We start from the raw sequence: 19,802 nt of genomic DNA, 5'->3' as shown, positions 1-19,802 counted from the left end.
TATATGTTGCATTAATGGACACGTTTTGCATCACATGACGATCTCTTAAATACAAACAAAAATAGTATTCTAAATAAATAATAGTTTTGCTTTGCTTTTCAGGTTGTGCTTTTCAGGATATTACCAAAACAACCCTTGTACCCATATCTGTTCATAAAATTATATAATAACTACTGATACCATTCAGCCCACGCTTTTTTTTACAATAAAATCATTTTTTCTTACACTATTTTTAATTCAAATTTATTAAAATTTATTTTCTACTTTTTAGTTGGATTTTCTATAAAAGCGTATTTTGTTAGTTTTTTTAAACTATTATTTATTTTTCATTTTTAGTTGAATTTAAATTTTTATTTTTTATTTTTTTTTTCATATTAAATTGTCATCGGTCCTTAATAAGTATACCAAATTTCGAATTAATTCGACGTTTTGAAGGGGGTCAAAATCATGTTCAAAGATTCCGTTACAAACATACATACGTCTAAAGCTAATAAAAGCGTATTAGATACGCGGACTTTTCACAGAGGCACACATTGCATTGGCTCAAAAAGAAACTCTGTAATTCAACAGAACTTTATTTTCAAACGCAAATCAGTGATACCGCAAAATTTTACATGTCCAAGCAACTTATTTCGCGTGCAATCTGTGAATAGCAATTGTGTGAGTCGTCAAATGTGGGCTTCCGACGCCTAATGAAGCCTTTGATCCGTGGTAACAATATTTTTGAAAGTATAAATGTGACTGTCATGGTATATGGAGCAGAGTTGTGCGTTTAATTATTTAAACTAACTCTTGCCCTTTACAACGATTATGGAAAAGTTGGTGTATAAAACCCGTAAATTTTGCATGCGCCATTTTGCTCGTGTATGTGACCTTGCATGGGTACCATCACTACGCCTATTTCCGCCGCGAAACAGCGATTGAGGCTAGATCTTTTTTTTTCAAAGTGTGTGGCGGCCTTAAGTTTGTGATGCCTAAAGGATGTGGTAGGAGCCGTCAGTAGGTTCTCACATGTTTATAAAAAAAAAATTGAAATAAAACACTGATTCAATTTCATCACTTTATTTCAATGCTGAATTGAATATTTTAATTTCTATATAAACAGTTTTAAAAATTATGCCCTTACGAACTATGTTTAGATACTAATATGACATACTTCAGTCGAATTCTTTTCTCGATATTACAATAATAACACGATCATTCTAATTACTTATTCAATTCAAAATTTCGGTTTACGATATCATACACACAGAGTTCTGTAAACTCTAGATAACAAAAAATGACAGGTGTTAAAAATGACACCTGTCAATTTAGAAATAAACTTTGCAAGGAAAGGAACTAATACAATATTTTATTAAAAATATGTAAAATTGCATTGGATTTTACGTCTTTTTCAAAATCAAAATATATATTTCATATCGTAAACTGAGTTTTTTTGACAGAATATTTACCTTTCATCTCCTAAAACTTCGACTTTATAAATCTTAATACGCATTTTTTTACACTTTACTGAAATGATAAATAATTAAATTATTTGGGTGACATTGAGTTAAACCACATCAGTTAGATTTAAAAATTAGTTTTAATTCAATTTATATCGGTGTTGCCAAAATCATGAAAATTTAACTTTTTGAAAAATTAAGGAAATAATTATAAATTCTGCTTTAATTTTTACTAACGTAGATAACTAAATGTCACCCTCAAGCATCCTCAAACCTCAAAACATCAAAACTGTCTATTACACAATACGAAGAGAATTGGATATTTCTTCAAACCTTAACAACAAAATTCCATTTGCAATCTCACTACAATATTCGACATATGACAACAGAATAAATCTAGATATTATAAAAAAAAAATGTATGAGTCCGTAAATGGAATCTATTTATGAGATCTATAGTGGTTTTGCCAAGATGAACGTCAAATAAAAATAAATCATAGGAGTTATTTTTTTTATTTATTTCAATGGTTTCATTCTTTCCATTTTCCCTGAACTTGAGAGCTTTATAAACGTGAAATGAAAATTAATTATAAAACAAGATAAAAGTATACTAATTTACATTACCGCTCACACACGATAAGGTAATTTATATTCTAAAAATAATCTGTTGTATTTAATGTACAATTAACAGTTCTCGTGAGAAAACGAATTTGCCAAAATCAAATATAATTTATTTGAAATTTTACTCTAACTTAAAACAGTCTATATGGAATTTAGATACTTCCCCTGTCTGTAGTCCACTAAAACCACGATGACTTTCGAATCCAAGGATAGTTAATTCAGGGCATAAAGTTAGTTGTTACTTAGTAAAACTGCAAGTTAAATCAAACTACAAAATGAATATATGTTCTGCCTACTAGTATATTGGCATGAAAGAAATACTTTTAAAATACGAAATAATTCCTAAATTTATAACTACAAATCAAATGTAAAAACGTGTGCGAGTCGAGCAGTGTCTGTGGTTCGTAAATTAAAAATGAAAGTATTGTCTATAGATCTCAGTCAATGCTTATTCTAATTTTAAATTTTAATGGCAGTGTATATAGACATTTAATTAAACACCCAACATTTTTATAAGTACGATTAATTGATCTGATAGCTTTTATATAATTTGAATACAACAATATAATAATATTAAATGGAAATTGGAATGTTTGAGAGCGCGTTCGCTGATTTGATTCAATACGGCAAAGGACAAAGCCGAAAGTGATTATAGTTCGCGATAGAAACATCAAGGTTGTATATTCTTCAACAACAATAAATACCTACCTACATTTATTCTAAGCGAACTCATGCACGGAACCTTTGTCTGCAAAAATACAAATTGTCGCCTACGTCTATTGATGAAACAAATCAGCAAATTACATAAAATAGTTATACGCCAAAGCTACGTACGAAATAAAGTTAAGAAAAGAAAAAAAAAGTTAAATTGAGTTTATATAAAATTAGGTATTGAGTTAATGTAAAATTAGGGGAAAAAAATGGCTATCTTTATTTCGATTGGCAAATCGGGGTTGGAATAAGCTATGTCGTGTCTTTGTTTATTGCAAATTGAACTAACCCGTTCCAATTTTTTTTTTTTTTTGAAGATTCCTGTAATTCACTATTGTGTTGGGTAGTTATGCTATAAGACTCCTGGGCCAGATAAAACTAAAGACAATTTCAACGGATTGTTTCAATGTATTTTTAGAATGTAGTATGACGGTAATCAAACCAATGCGTGTCGTATGAAGTTGACTGAGTACGGTTGTTGACCCCATTTTTTCCACGCGTCCATTGCGTAGTTTGCGTCCACTGCGTATTGTTATTGGGAGTGGCCCTTTTTAACTTTTTATTTAATACCTATTATCCTTTTACTTGGTAAGCACTGATTTTGCTTGGACCTAAATAAAATTAACGCATTCTATCTATGCATATCTTGAGTGGCATATTAAGGGCAGACCGGGATGTTGATACCCTTCTCTCCAAAACGATACAACATTTGTGCGAAAACTGTGATTTGGAACAGTGTACAGGAGAATTACACAAAACACTCTCAGGATCGAAATGTGAGGATTCGGCCCAGTTCTAAAGCCTAAAAAGGTAATTACATTATGTCATTCAAAATGACAATTAGCTTTCAAAACGATCGAAAGAAACAACACTATGTAACCTCAAATAAATTTATAAGATATATAAAAGGACAAGGGGCTTTGTCTTTAAAAATTCAATACTTGCATGGCCAAACTCGAAAAGGTCTTATTTATTTGTCATAGATTCAGTTTCAAAATGATGTTTCAGTCAAGAGAGAACTAAAATAAGCCCATCAATGAAGTTTAAAATTGATATCTCAAGTGTTTCGCTCCAAAAAGGTTTACGGGTATAATATACTTTGTTAATAAATCATAAAGATTGATAGTTGTGTGTTCCACCCTCCCTCACTTGATAGTGCAGACGCTAAAATTGAATTTGTGTCAAACTTTTATATTATCTGTGGATTTTTGTAGGACATTTTTTTATTGGGTTACGTTAATTTTTGTATTGAATCAATCGATTTTGTTGATATTTTTAGTGTCTGTAATTTAAGTTCACGTGAGCACTATGTGTAGTATTTTGCTAACATTTAATGTGTAATGAACGAATTGTAATTTTTTATCAACAGAAGTTTAATTCAGTTATTTAAGAGTTCTTTTTGCGTTAAAATTTTGTCATGTAATCGATTATTCATATTCACAACCCCAATATATCGAACAAATTAAGGAACAAAAGCAGATTCGAAAACACGAAGCAATTCCTAAAGTGACAGTAGTAAAAGCTATTTTACAAGTGAACGTGAAAAACTTTTATACAGTTATAATGGATAATTCCGAACGGTTTACAGATTATTATTCAAAATTCGTTGATATGCATAATTTTAAGACACCTTGTATATATTTTTTTTCCTTATCATAAGACGATACAAAATTACACTAATACTCATGTTATAATAAAATCTGTACATATTCACATCTTTATACTTAAATATACCTGGTTATGTTTAGGTTTACTTAACAGGTATAATTTTTAGTTAAAACACAAATATTACCTTACGCAAATATTTGCATGTCGGATGTAATAGAAAGATCTAGATGCTTCTAGAACGTTCTCGTTTGATTATCGATAATATACCTTGAATCTACACTTTAAATGCAAATTTTATTTGTAATATGTTCCAAATCTGATGGCGTAGAAGTCACGTGAAAGATTTTTGGAAATCATCGAAGCAAGAGTTGAAGTCTTAGACTTTGTACCGATTCTTGTTTTAATCGATCAATTAATTCATTCGGATAAATCGATTGCTTTAGATATACTTCTTTTTAAGTGTTAGTGTCAGTTCACGGAATCTAAATCCAAATTTAATCAATCAAGGAGAGGAATATTAAGTATTCGCGCTTCGATTCCACAAAAAACGTTAATAGGGTAAATAGTATTAAAAATGTTGGCAGAAAACCAAAAAAATCATTTCACGTTTTATCTTATAAAATTTCCTTTATTCGCAAATTCGGAAAGTGGACGTTGTACAAAAAAATAATAATAATACAAACATTCGTTTGTTTGTATTTACATTAAAATAGTCAATAAGGGTAATAAACAAAAAAAAAATAGATTAATATAAAAAAAAATTGAATGTCCTTATAATGAAAAAGCTGCGACGTTATATACTCGTAACGATGAGATGCCTCTTCAATTTTCGTACGCCTATCGAAATATGATTTGTTACTTTTCATTCTTAATCTTATACCTTTAAACGAGCAATTCTTGTATATTAATATGTATATAATATGAATCTCGGAAACGGCTCCAACGATTTTCATAAAATTTAGTATACAGGGGATTTCGGGGGCGATAAATCGATCTAGCTACGATTTATTTTCAGAAAATTTTGTTTTATTCGTGCTTTCAATAATAAACTCTTCCCGACATCTATTGGCGAATAATAATACTATTGTTCTTAATTGAGGGCAACTAACCGCTTTAAAGACACAACAAGATGGCGTTATCAAAAAAATCGGTCATCGTCTAGTATTTCATGTCATTAGACAAGCTCAGATTTACTTTTACAATAATCACTTTTGAAAGGAATCGGGATAAAGGTTTTATTTTTAATATATTTAACGCATGGGCTTCCGATTGCTTTTGTTTTATTGTTCACGGAGATCTTATCTTAAGCATTGTCGCACTTAAACGAACCGCAAATTTCAAAATTTTCAAATGGAAATCGATGCGAAATTATATGTCACTAATGTCAAGATTAATGTCTGTTAATGTTGATATTAGTGACACTTATTTTTATATTACGAGTAAGTTGAACTGAGGACTTTTATATTATCTCCTATTGTTAGTTTTCCAAAAGAAATTTCCAAGTATGAGCGTTAGTGAATTTAAACAATTATTCAATAAGAAATAACACTTCTTTAATCTCACTAAAAATTTAAGGAAGGGAAAGTATTAAAAAAAATATGTTCATTTAATTTCCATTGTTATGACTTGAACTTAGGGCTTAATTTCGTTAAATACAGAAAATGTGAGAGGCATCCATCGAACGGTGTTATGCACTTAAATAACATAAATGGCACTAAACATACTAAGCGCTGTTGCACTAAACAACTCCGATTTGAATTATTACGTTTCATAAATAAAATCATTTAGCTGACACAGTACAAAAATAATATATTTATATATTTTAAACACGAAATTAGCATTAAACTTGTCGACATACCTTACATTTATTATAATAAAAATTTACGTACAAGAAATAATTTAGGCGTATCTAAAACGATGCCTAAAACAACGTTTTCGAATCAGTCGTTTTTTTTTGTTTCTTAAAAAAACTTATTTAAATCAGCTACGACTTTAAAAACGTAGTGCGGTACCACAGGTTTAGTGACACCCCGCTTATTAATGGACTTAGAGTTGGGAAAGATAATTGTCGACAACTATCGATAAACTTATACCGTGTTTAGCTTATCGAAAGTGGAGTGAAATATTTGTTTTTTTTTCTTTCTTATATGGGAGGACGATCTTAAGGCTTATCTAGAATTAAGTGGTAGAGCCCATAGACATCGGCAACGTAAATGCCACCATCCACTTTGAAACTTAAGTCTGGGTTTTTACGAGAGCCTCATCTGTCAAACCGAAACCCATTGCTTGGTAGAAATACATAGGGCAGTGGTGCCTATCCGTGCGGACTCACAAGACGCCCTACCACCAGTAAAAGCTTCGTCAATCTAATTCCTAATCATACACCACACACGTATTAGGTATAGTAATACTAAATCGGATCAAAGTTTATCGAGGGCCGTGAACAATCCATGTTCGACAGTGTCAATTCAACCCTTAAAAAAGTCCATAGTAAAAAATGCAAGTTCCTTAACAAATTTCTTCTGATTTATAATTTGCAAATCATTCTCAGTCACACGTAAAATGTACAAACTTATCATCCCATACATATTACTCAAACGTTTAGGCCAAAATATAATTTTGGACGGGTAGCAGAATGATTTTCAAAATATTATATATTTAAAAAAAAAAGCACATAAACTCAACTAAGTACATCAGATATTTATTTACTTATCCTTTCATAGATAGTTCTCGCATTAATTAATGTTTTTTTTTTCGCCTACCCTCAAAATTTAACTCAAGACAAAAATCTCAGTAAATGCGTTAACTGACTCATTTTTTTTAAATTTGCCTTGTGTTCATAATTAATTAATGTGACAAATATCTATAAATAGTTCACACGAGAAATTTTACGTCTGATTTATGGTCTAAATTAGAGAGAAGACTCTCGAATTATTGGACAAGTTCATGTCGCGCACGGAACATTTCAAACACTCACAACGTCACTAAAGCGCACAGTTCAATGCGGTTATTTACGAAAAAGAAACAAAACGAGGGAGACTGACTACACGGAATGCATCAGTGGCTTAAAGCGAACCACGAATGTTTAAAATCATTTGAACAACTATCACAGGCCCTTTAAACAATTCCTATTCAAAAATTCAAACGGTGGGGTCCATAATGTCACACGAGCATCGACGAGGAACACGACCCGTCGAAATCGAAACGCGGTTGAGCGGTAAGGCATCTTGAAGCTTGGCATTAAATCGCAATTTAGTCGCGTTTTCGCGTCCACCAAGTACTGACACTGGGCGTTTTCGCCCTTAAATCCAAGTCACATAGGGGTGATGTTTGTCTGGCTACACGAGCCAAGCGTGGCGCTAGCACCACGACTCCTCGTGCGGTTGTCTCTCGTCGTCGGAGTCGCCGTACATGTCGGCCAGCTTGCGGAATCGAGGACCGAATGTCGATAGGTAGTTGAATTTCAGATCTTCGTCGTCGGTACCTAGATTAGAATTGGAAATATTAGAGGTCTTAAATAAAACCCTGTCAAAGAATAGTGGAACCAGTAGAAGCATAAAATAACAGAAGTAAAAATCTAGTGAGGTTTCTTTTCAATCGATGCTTTTTTTTTAATTGATTGAAAAATTACTGGTGGCCCGAAGGCCTTTCCAGTTTCACCAGGACAGGTGGCCGAGCAAAGGCTCTGCCAGGAGGGGTACCTAACCTAATTTTAATATCCGAAATTTTGTTATAACCTATCTCATCAAAAGCCTATGTTCATAGCCTATGTCCAAACAATATCATGACACCTCAATTATTTCACTAATCACTAATTGGAAACACCAAATCTACTCTTCAGGTATAATCGTCAGGGTTGTCATGTCCCGTCGCTATACCTCGGTAGGGTAAGCGCAGAAGATCTCACTAGCGGTGAAGGATATTGTGGGTAATTCCCACCACCCTATCGATTTATGGCGCGAACAAATCTTGCGTTCCAGTTTGAAGAATTAAAAGCGATTTCGATGAGATTTCGACTTCAGTGTGCGCAGTGCGAGTTTCTTAACGTTCTCGATAGCGTAAAAGTTAACCTAATTTTTGTATGCAATTGGAACAGCGCCCCTAGCGGCAAACGTACGCAAACGATCCCACTCCATACAAATATGAGCTAACTTTTACGCTATCGAGAACGTTAAAAAACTCGCACTAAGCACACAGATGAGTGGAAACATATGGCTTCCATATGCTAGATTTTCATCGACAAATGATGTTTTCCGGTTTCCTACTCCTTGCGTCATATTCCTCAATGCTGAGGACCGTGACCACTTTTCTCTATCACTTTCTCTCGCACGATCTTTCTCCATGTGTTTCTCTTTCTGGCAGTGTGGATGGCGTTGTTGATGATGAATGATGTTGTGTTTTGCTTACCTATTCTAGTATCCTCGAGGGGTTATACTAGATTCACCGAGCAAGTAGGCGAGCTCACGGGACTCTAACTTAAGGAATTTGCTAATACTAGCCCTAGCAAGAGCCCTCGCAGAATCTACCACCGGATCGGAAACGCGACCCACTGAGAAGATCCGGCGAGAAACTTAGTGGGCTGTGTCTGATGATGGTTTCAGTACATCCATACTCACAGCTGGCCAACGAAGACAAGGACCCGCTGGTGTTCCCGTCGCCTTCGTACGCGTAGTGTCTGACGTCATCGTAAGGAATGATGTCCGGATCGCGATCCAACACCGACTTCTTATCGTCCAGGAACCCTGATATGTCCGGTGTCGTCTCTAATAGTAGCCCTGAGAAGTGTTTGGTGTTAGTTCTAAATCACCGGGAATATGGTGCATTATTGGTTAGCAGCACTGGAATAGCTCCATCTCACTTTTTCCGTGGATATTGTAAAAGACGACAAGGGGATTGAATGGAGAATCGGGAAGAACGATCGACAACTGGCATTTACTAATTGTATACCACTATTATGTGTGTATCTGCTAAGCAATTGTGGTTTAAGGGTGGCCATTATGGTGGCAGTCACGCTGTGTTGTCTATTAGATTCGGTAACCACTTTACACCATGTGGTCCACGATCACGTTAGTCTATGTACCAAATAAAAAACTAAATATCGATATATGAACTGCGAAAATATTCTAATGCTTTAGTGTTGAAGATCACCAGCTCTGCTCACATCGTTCCCGAGAACCGTTACAACATGCTCTATGGGAAGGTCTATATTCTACGCGGAAATCAACAAAGCAAATGCTAGTTCATCTGTTGTTTCTCAAATGATTAATTTCAAAAGCTGCGCATCATTTTGCGAAAGTAATGCGAAATCGTAGCGCCACTGTTCTTTAGGAGTTTCCCTCCTTCCTCCAAAAGTCGTAAGCCGCGATTTCGGGTCTATATGAGATATTTATCAATAACTAGCTGTACCCGTCCGCTTCGCTGGGCATTTAAAATTAACATTATCATTTCTCACCCCCACAAAGATTCTCATCATTAACGCCCCCGCAACTGGTGTAGGGAGTCCAACACTCATATAAATATTAGCCTGTCCATTAAGTACATAATATATTTTCTACATGGATACAAAGTTTCAAGTCAATCGGATGCATGGTTTAGTAGTTATAACGGAACATCGTAAAAACCACTGTAGATTTATATATTAGTATAGATTCCACTGTAGAAGATTTGGAAAATTCGTTTATTCATCTAGTTGAGTATACTGATGCATCTTGGTGAAGGAAGATCCTGATGCTCTAACGCTGTCCTATATTATGATTTAAAAAAAAGGAAGGTTTTATTCCACTTACTTCTTTGTTGGTAAGCGCCGGTATCTGGAGGCGGTCCGTCGTACATTTGTCTAAGGACATGGAGGTCGTATCCGGCGTCTCCTTCGCCACCGCCCTCGTCTTCGTAGGCGATGATGTTCTCCCTTATATCGTCCAGCTCTTTCTCCGCCCACGCGTCGGCGCGACGCCGGTGTACCACTACCGCTAACAGCAAAACTGTATGACGAAATGTGATTAGATTTGCAAATTTAAACTGGTGTTTGGATGAGGCGGTTGAAGGAAATATGTTTCCAAACCGCTGCGAACTGTTACAACCCTAATATGGAGGCTATTTGGCTGACAACCCTAACCAAACTGCACGATCAGCATTCCCGAGTCCTCTTGTTCCGTCCGCCCTGCGAATGGGCAGTCTTCTCCTATCATCTGGCCCGAGCGGTCGACTCTCAACTCTGAATCAATGCGCGTGACTATCATTGGACCTTCCTAACTTAGTATTTAATTTTTTTAAACCTAAGTGTAAGAGGTTAAACCCGCTATAACAGAACAAAGAAGACTGCACTCGGTAATGTTTGACGCCAGCTGAAATACAAAGGAAGACGACAAGGTCATAAGTTTCCACGTTACACTTAAAGACATATTTTATTGCCTTCGAAGACAATTAATTGTTAATGCCCATTGCCAAAACATTAAATAGAGAAACACCATGGAGGAGTTTTCGATCCATACCCCAATGTTACGTGACAAAAATATAACTAAAGCATGCTGTGAATGAAACGCGAATATGGATTCTCATTTAAAGACTTTTATCGAGATTTTTTTTTAAACAAACACGTTTTTATACTTACTGACTAAAATCGCGATGCACACCAATATGGCTACTAGGAAGTTGGCATCTATTCCGAACGTAACGGCTGTGAACATGCTTCTCTGACAGCTTGGATCGGCGTTCTTGTGCATAGACGGCTGGCCAAGATTGTACATCTGTGTTTGAAAAATCAATATGACCCATGAGCTAGGTTGATCGAACTTACTATCAACATAATGGCTAAATATTGCCTAATGGGTTATGCGTTGCATAAGACACCAGGGACGATCAAAAAATAAACAAAAATTAAGTGTTCGTTCCAAAGCAAAAAAGTTATAGATTCCTTTAATTTAATAGTAGAAAAATAATACATAAATACGTAATGAATATATACATAAATAGCTGTACCCGCCCGCTTCGCAAGGCATTTAAAATTAACATTATTATTTCTCACCCCCACAAAGATTCTCATCATTAAGCCCTCCGCAATTGGTTTAGGGAGTCCAACACTCATGTAAATATTAGCCTACCCCTTAGGTACATGTATTTTCTACATGGATACCAAGATTCAAGTCAATCGGATGCATGGTTCAGTAGTTATAACGGAACATCCGTAAAAAGCACTGTAGTTTTATATATTAGTATAGATACATAAAAATGTCAATATACAAATCGGCCATTCAAATACTGAATTTGCTAAGTGAAAGACAAAATATAAGAAACATTATTAGTGCACATGAAAAACATTTAACGGTTTTTAATTATTTGATATATTTTTTTATAAGTAACTTATATAGAAGTAAGGAATTAATATTTTAGAGGTGCACGCATCCTTATCGATCGCCCGTACTTAAAAAGCAATGACGCTGTCAGTCAACATAGACAATATTTTACTACCTGCAAACTTACACAACTAAATTTAGTGAATGAGCTCAGAGCCAATTTATCCGTTATTAAGTAGCCCATACTCTAATATACGCCATACATGTAAAGGTCCTAGATTTGGTCTTGGGTACTAAATTCTTAACACAAAGATCTGAAGTCGAATCCGGACTACAAGTAAATTTTTTTTTTATTGCTTAGATGGATGGACGAGCTCACAGCCCACCTGGTGTTAAGTGGTTACTGGAGCCCATAGACATCTACAACGTAAATGCGCCAACCACCTTAAGATATAAGTTCTAAGATCTCAGTATAGTTACAACGCCTGCCCCATCCTTCAAACCGAAACGCATTACTGCTTCACGGCAGAAACAGGCAGGGCGGTGGTACCTACCCGCGCGGACTCACAAGAGGTCCTACCACCAGTAAGACATAAATAATAAATACAGTAAAGATTACTTGTGTAATGATTCGGTACTACGCGACGAACAGTATTTAAATCACACTTACAAAATCATTGTACGTGAAATTGCTTATGCATCCGATGAAGTTCTGGTTAGTCGGGACCATGGACCAGCCGAACGATTGAGCCAAAGCTTCCAGATCGATGCTAGCCCCGCCGAGTTGTAAGGGACCGTTGACTGTTAGAAAAAAAAACACGATTCATTAAAACCAATTTGTTGAAAAAAACATCGTAAGAACTGGAGGGCCTTGTAAAATACTTGGATGGACTGTGTAAATGGATATGGAAGAGCCTGAAATGAAAACGAGGTCCTCACATAAGGAGTTCAAGGTATGAAGAAGAAGAAAGAAGAACTTGTAATCTCTGAACCAACTAAAGAAGCTTTAGAGGATCTTAGCCAAATAAACCCAAGGACTTCTTGTCCATATGCCATTACACTACTGCCTGCATTGAGTTTTTAAAAATCTTTCATAATTTTTATTTATTTAACAACACGTCACGTTAACTGGTCCCCTGCTAAGTTCGTAAAGAACTTGTGTTACAGGTACCAGATAACGGAAGATTTTTATTATACACATACATATATTTAATATACATCCATAATCCTGGAAAAGACATTTTTATATTTATCATACAAATATATTTCCTTGGCGGGATTCGAACCCGCGACCCCCTTGTGTAGTGACCATGTCACTTACCACTACACCAGAAGATTGTTATTTACGTACTAGCTGTACTACATACACTACTGTGTTAAAATGTATTTGTTTAATATTGTTATTGTAGTAGTTGTTAATATTGTAAGTTCTAAGGTCGCAGGTATAGTTACAACGGCACCGAAACGCATTACTGCTTAGCGCCAGAAATAGGCAGGGTGGTGGTACCTACCCGCGTCGACTCACAAGTGGTCCTACCACCAGTAGTAGCGTTAGCTCGAACGTTAGAGAGGTCATTAGTATCGGTTTAAATAAGATTTTCAACTCACCATTAAGTATTTCGTTGGGCCTTATAGGAGCCGACAGACTCATACAGGTGGACAGTTTGCAACGATCCACAAACATCTCGATCGAGTTCCTTGTGAGCACTATTTCTATTAAATGAGGTTTTCCGTCGGCCACCTCCACGACAGTGTTGTTTAGTCGCGTTATACCCGAGCCGTAGTTCACGAGCAGCAGCAGATGACCATCCTTCAGCTCCAAAGACATGAAGTCTGTTAACAACATTAATTGTTTAAAATAAATAATAGTTTAAATAAAAAAAACTAGGTAACAAAATACGCTTTTATAGAGAATCCAACTAAAAAATTGAAAATAAATTTGAATTAAAAATTGTGTAAGAAAAAATGATTTTACTGTAAAAATGCGTGGGGTGCCTTTCAGGATATTATCAAAATAACCTTTCTACTTATATCTGTTCATAAAATATTTAAAACAGTAACCCCACTTAGTTTTTTTAAACTATTATTTCTTTTTCATTTTTTAGTTGAGTTTCAATTTTTTCAATATATATTTTTCACATATATTTTTTTAATATTGAATTGTCATCGTTCCTTAATAAGTATACCAAATTTCGAGTCAATCCGACGTTTTGAAGGCTCTACTTGCATATTGTTGTTTATATAGTTGGGTTGTTACCCACAGATTTGGGCAGGCGGCAAGTACATCCCATATTTGATACCTCGAGGTAGATATTGGTCGGAAAAGTAGATGATATCGCTACACTACTACAAGCAGATGATATTAAAGTACTAAAGATAAGTTGAATAAAAACTATAAATATATTATAATAAATCATGTTCAAAGATTCTGTTACAAACATACATACGTCTGAAGCTAATAAAAGCGTATTAAAAAAATACATTCGTTTTTTAAGCAGTTTTTATAGTCAATCTCAATATTAGGGGCATAAGATCGCTTTTTCAGTTCAAATCTGTTTCGATAAGTTCTATGTATCAAACCAGATTTAGAATAAGATTTACGTTATAAGGTATGAAGAATTATCGAACTTAAGTCACTAAATATACAGTTACTTTTTTATTGTTATATTTCATAAGTATTATTGATTTTTTTTAGATCGATTATGTACTTTTGTTTAATTGATAAAATAATTTGATTATGATATTTATTAACATTACCTTTAAACGTTTCACAAAATAAAAATTTAATTGGTGAATTGGTTTATTGTCGTCATTTTTTATTGTTAAAATTCAATTGATGTTTTCTGAATAAGTAAATTGAGGGACTGTCATAGATTAGCTCAGATTTTCTGAGATATTAATCTATATCTTATACTTAGTAAAAAAAATTATTGCTCTTGTTAGCAGACGAGCATACGGCCCACCTGATGATGAGTGGTTACCGTCGCCCATGGACTTCAGCAATGCCAGGGGCAGAGCCAAGCCGCTGCCTACAAGTGCCTTAAAGTCGTCGTGGCCTAAAGGACAAGACGTCCGGTGCAATTGTATCTAACGATGCAAGAGTGTTCGAATCCCGCAGGCTGGTACCAATTTTTCTAATAAAATACGTACTTGACGCATTTCACGAAATATTTCCACGGTGAAAGAATAATATCGTGTAATAAAAATAACACCCGCAAAAATTATAATTACGTGATTACCTACTATAATTACAAGTGAGACACAAAACGTAAGCCTCAAAGTTTTGACGGGATTCATGTCGTGATAGCTATGGCCTCCGAAAACTACTTAACACCAAATGAACTGTAAGTTCGTTCAGCCAAATATTCAATTATAAAAGTTTTAGCGAATAAAAGCGAAGGCTTCGTTAAATATTTGTTTGTTATTATTAAAAGGTTCAACGAATATTAATTTCTAGGAATCGAAACTAAGCGCCTAAAGTAAATGAGAATTTGTTTACATTAAATATTTAGGGATTCGCTGTAAACATAGGAAGCTGCTCGGCGTTTTTATTTGTACTAGTGGTCCCGCAGTTTTTTATTTTTTTTATTGCCTTTGTAGGCAGACGAGCATACGGCCCACCTGATGGTGAGTGGTTACCGTCGCCCATGGACTTCAGCAATGCCAGGGGCAGAGCCAAGCCGCTGCCTACAAAAGTAGTCGAAATTCGACTATAATTAATTTAAATTATAAGTTTGTGCACTATGAAGATTATATTGTCAAAGACTATATATTACTTCTATTTTTTTTGTGTTTTTTTTTTTATTGCTTAGTTGGGTGGGCTCACAGCCCACCTGGTGTTAAGTGGTTACTGGACCCCATATACATCTACAACGTAAATGCGCCATCCACCTTGAGATATAAGTTCTAAGGTCTCAAGTATTGTTACAACGGCTGCCCCTAGATTCTGCGAAGCACCACTCTTGCTAGGGTTCGTGTTAGCAACATCGTCAGGTTTGAGCCCCGTGAGCTCACTTACTAGTTAAGGTTACGCTGACACAGTCTCTCTAGACCATCAGATAAGCTAAAAAAAAAGGCTATTATTGATGGTAAGTGGTTAATATTGCTTACGGGTTGGCATTGCATGGGGCGTCGCCGAGCCGCAAGTATCCTGGTTTTTTTTGACATATCTCAAAATTCAACATACTTCTTAAAGTACTATTAAGTAATGATATTAAATAGATAAATCCAATATAAACACGCTAAATTCACTATACATCAAAACTCAATTTAACTCAATGTATTCGAAATTAATTTGGATAAACACATTTTCGGCTCGCGGTAACAAAGATCACGCAACCAAATTAAGTCCTCGTCTTGGGAATACGTAGAAAAATGATCAGGTAAACTCCTAACAAATGACGTCACGTTAGCCGTGCGTGTCGCGACCTAAAGCTTGTCAGCCGAAATAATTACGTAATATCGGAAAATGACGTTCCATGTTGTACAGGGGGTTACCTATCACGCGATGGTGATACATAAATCACACTTCAGGCACGTCACTCATTAATGGTACCATTAAAAAATCATTACACGGCTTAGTGAAATTAGTGACGGCGAGTTTAGTAACTCGTAGAGAGAATTTATGTGACGGGTATTTAAAAAAAAAACATCTGCCCTTAGTCCGTGTACAATTTATATTAGATGTTTTTTTTTTGTTGCTTCTATGGGTGGACGAGCTCACAGCCCACCTGGTGTTAAGTGGTTACTGGAGCCCATAGACATCTACAATGTAAATGCGCCACCCACCTCGAGATATAAGTTCTAAGGTCTCAGTATAGTTACAACGGCTACCCCACCCTTCGAACCGAAACGCATTACTGCTTCACGGCGGAAATAGGCGGGGTGGTGGTACCTACCCGTGCGGACTCCCAAGAGCTCCTACCACCAGTGAAACATGTGTAACGTTATTTCATTGTTATATCAGCTTTGCGTGATTCTAGAAGAAATAATACAATAATAACTTGGAACAAATCCCGCACGCTTATCCGACTCCAAATTAAGATTCCCTGTGGTATAAGCACTAAGAGGCTGGCATATATATTTAATATATGTTTAAATAAACACATGTATACATAATAAATACGCAGACGAAGATTGTTCATCACGAATGTTTGTCCGATGTGGGAATCGAATCTACAACCCTCAGTGCGCCAGTGCGGACATCTGACTACAGCAACACCCAATTAGTAATAACAATAAAACAAGTTTTTCAACGCACAAACGTACTTCGCTTACGATTTTATAGTAAGAAATTATATAGCACCAGTAGACTGACAAAACGACACTTAAATTTTACTAGATGATGGGTTTTTTTTTTGATAACGCCATCTTGTTGTGTCTTTAAAGCGGTTAGTTGCCCTCAATTAAGAAAAATAGTATTATTATTCGCCAATAGATGTCGGGAAGAGTTGATTAATGAAAACACGAATAAAACATTTTCTAAAAATAAATCGTATCGTAGCTCATGGATATTAGCAATGCAAGGGGCAGAGCCAAGCTGCTGCCTAGTGTTAAGTATAATATTTTCCAAGCAACTTCATAATAATTACTAACTAGTGATCTCCCAGTAGTCGAAACTCGACTATAATTAATTGAAAATTTATATTTAAACATTATTATGGTTCTATTGTCAAAGACTAGCCATTATGCTGACTACACTGTAGACATATTTTATAATATTAAAGACTAACAATATAATATATTCTCAATTTAACCACAGACTTTAAACAAAAACGAATAACAAAAGTTTGACAATAAACAAAGAATAAATGTGTTGTTTCAAATACATGGTAGTGTGTATAGATAGTAACACACACTAAAGTAGTGTGTGTAACGTTTTTTAAATTGATTAATAATATTTTTAATGCATATTGAGTAAAAAAAATATTAGCATTCTGCACCCCTTCTCTGTATTCTCAATAACTGTAGCCAATTTTATGCTCCTCCGTCCGCGCAATTTTCGTAAAAAGAGATACAAGGTTTTAGCTTCACGTATTAAATATTCAGATGTATGTATTGTAACTATTTTAATGGAAGTAAAAATTCAAGATTCCTATCAAGATCCCGTGTATTTCTACCACGAAGCAGACGTACCTACATCGTGTTTTTAAGGGTTAGATTAAAAAAGACTAGTTAGTCTAAAACTGAGATTTCTAACAGTCCCGATTCGTAGGGTTATCTCAGCCCCGTTGAAACGATATTACTTAAAACGAATGAAATTATCACAAATACTAGAGAATACCACTTATTAAATTAATAATTAATACCACTTATTAAATTATAATTTGCGTAATTACTGGTGGTAGGATCTCTTGTGAGTCCGCGCGGGTGGGTACCACCACCCTGCATATTTCTGCCGTGAAGCAGTAATGCGTTTCGGTTTGAAGGGTGGGGCAGCCGTTGTAACTAAACTTGAGACCTTAGAACTCATATCTCAAGGTGGGTGGCGCATTTACGTTGTGGATGTCTATGGGCTCCAGTAACCACTTAACATCAGGTGGGCTGTGAGCTCGTCCACCCATATAAGCAATAAAAAAAAAAAAAAAATCCGTGTGTAATTTTAATGATTGTCATTGAAAACTGTTTCGAATCCTTATAGATCACGATGTTCATAATAAATTAATTATGACCAGTTGCGTAAAAGTCCACGTAGTGAAACAAAATATTGCAACATTTTTATTCTTCGTTCGACCCAAATAAAAGTAAAAACGACGTTCCCCGCTTGGAATAAAGGTCTATTGTGAGTTTCGTCAGGAAATCATTATTCAAGTTGTTACGCCAATTCACAGTGACATATTCATTGCTGGCAACATTGACGTTGCCGGGAAGTCGAATACTAGTTAGCTGGCAACACTGTTCGTTTAATGAACCTACCTCAAACGAACTTAAGTCGTGATGTAATAACAAAAAGAAGAGTATTTTGAATGGAAAATGTTCAAATGTTTTGCACACAACTGCATCTGAGGAGATGCGTTGAGGAAAAAATCGGGAAAACATTCGCTGTTCATATGATATTCTTTGCAATACTGAAATAATAAATAATATTCTGGTTTGATTCTTACGTTATAAGCATTATATCTCACATTTATTACTATCTATTACCATAGTTATTGTTATTGAACATAAAATCAACAATAAAATATATTGGAGGCTAATCGAAAATTTTACACTCGAAGTATTTTCTCTACAGATAATAAGCCAAGCCAAGAGCAAAGTAAATAAAAAAATCAAAAAGTCAACAGTGAAACTGCGAAATTCCACAGTATATATAAGTCTACTTATCCGGATTGGCAATTTGGCAGTGCCCAAAGCAATATTGGCTAAGCCAACAAAAATACAGTTGAGATAATTTGAAGAGATTTTTACAACCTTCACTTGTTTTACTGCTAGTTTTATAGTCTAGTCCTAGTTTATTGACAAGACTACTTTCGGTTCTAATTTGTAAAATTCGAAGTTCCATAGTTTATGTAAATATCGTTCATTGATTATAACTAAGTTGTATTATATTTTTAGATATACACATTTCACGAAGAAAACATTGACTCTCGGAGGCTTAGTTAGCGCCCCTGATTACGGGGCCGTGGGTTATATGATCGATTCCACAACGGGCAAACATAGCAACTTTATTTGCTCCATGACTAAAAGTTTAATATTATAATCTATACCTATAAATAAAATTAGTGTCTGTTTGTAATATTGAAATAACCGCTTTTTACTACATGCATATGAATATATATACGGTACATACACCAAAATAACATTTTTTACAATTTTTGTCTGTCTGTTTGTTCCGGCTAATCTCTGTAAAGGCTCGACCGATTTTGATGAGACTCTCACTAATAGGTAGCTGATAATATAAGGAGTAACTTAGGTTACTTTTTTTAGACTAGCTTTGCCCCGCGACGTCACCCGCAGTTATTTTTTAATCAAATCAAATCAAACGTACCGTACCGCGCGCAACATGGCGAGACTCCGCTATCTATAATAAAATTTAATGTTTCCGAAGCAAAGCGAGGGCGGGTCGCTAGTATATTATATGATTCAACTACTCTATCAAAAGCGTATACTTATATTATATTACAGTATCT

At 35.1% G+C, this 19,802-nt stretch overlaps 1 protein-coding gene across 1 annotated transcript in view; it reads right to left on the bottom strand.

Annotated features, from left to right (window-relative positions):
• Positions 1 to 1,046: 1,046 nt before the first annotated feature.
• The window catches only part of LOC100127100 (1-cadherin), a 271,341-nt gene continuing 252,585 nt past the window's right edge, over positions 1,047 to 19,802 (bottom strand). Inside the window, exons 19-24 of the mRNA XM_021351441.3 lie at positions 13,282 to 13,506; positions 12,344 to 12,474; positions 10,992 to 11,127; positions 10,168 to 10,362; positions 8,998 to 9,156; positions 1,047 to 7,865 (exon numbers count right to left, since the gene is read on the bottom strand). Coding sequence (XP_021207116.2) covers positions 7,741 to 7,865; positions 8,998 to 9,156; positions 10,168 to 10,362; positions 10,992 to 11,127; positions 12,344 to 12,474; positions 13,282 to 13,506 — 971 coding nt within the window. The 3' untranslated portion in view covers positions 1,047 to 7,740. The remainder of the gene's footprint in view (positions 7,866 to 8,997; positions 9,157 to 10,167; positions 10,363 to 10,991; positions 11,128 to 12,343; positions 12,475 to 13,281; positions 13,507 to 19,802) is intronic.

This window comes from Bombyx mori, chromosome 7 (genome assembly GCF_030269925.1).
Source record: "Bombyx mori chromosome 7, ASM3026992v2".
NCBI lineage: Eukaryota > Metazoa > Arthropoda > Insecta > Lepidoptera > Bombycidae > Bombyx > Bombyx mori.
The sequence above is the reverse complement of the archived record's forward strand: the minus strand, read 5'-3'. Positions and strand labels throughout refer to the sequence as shown.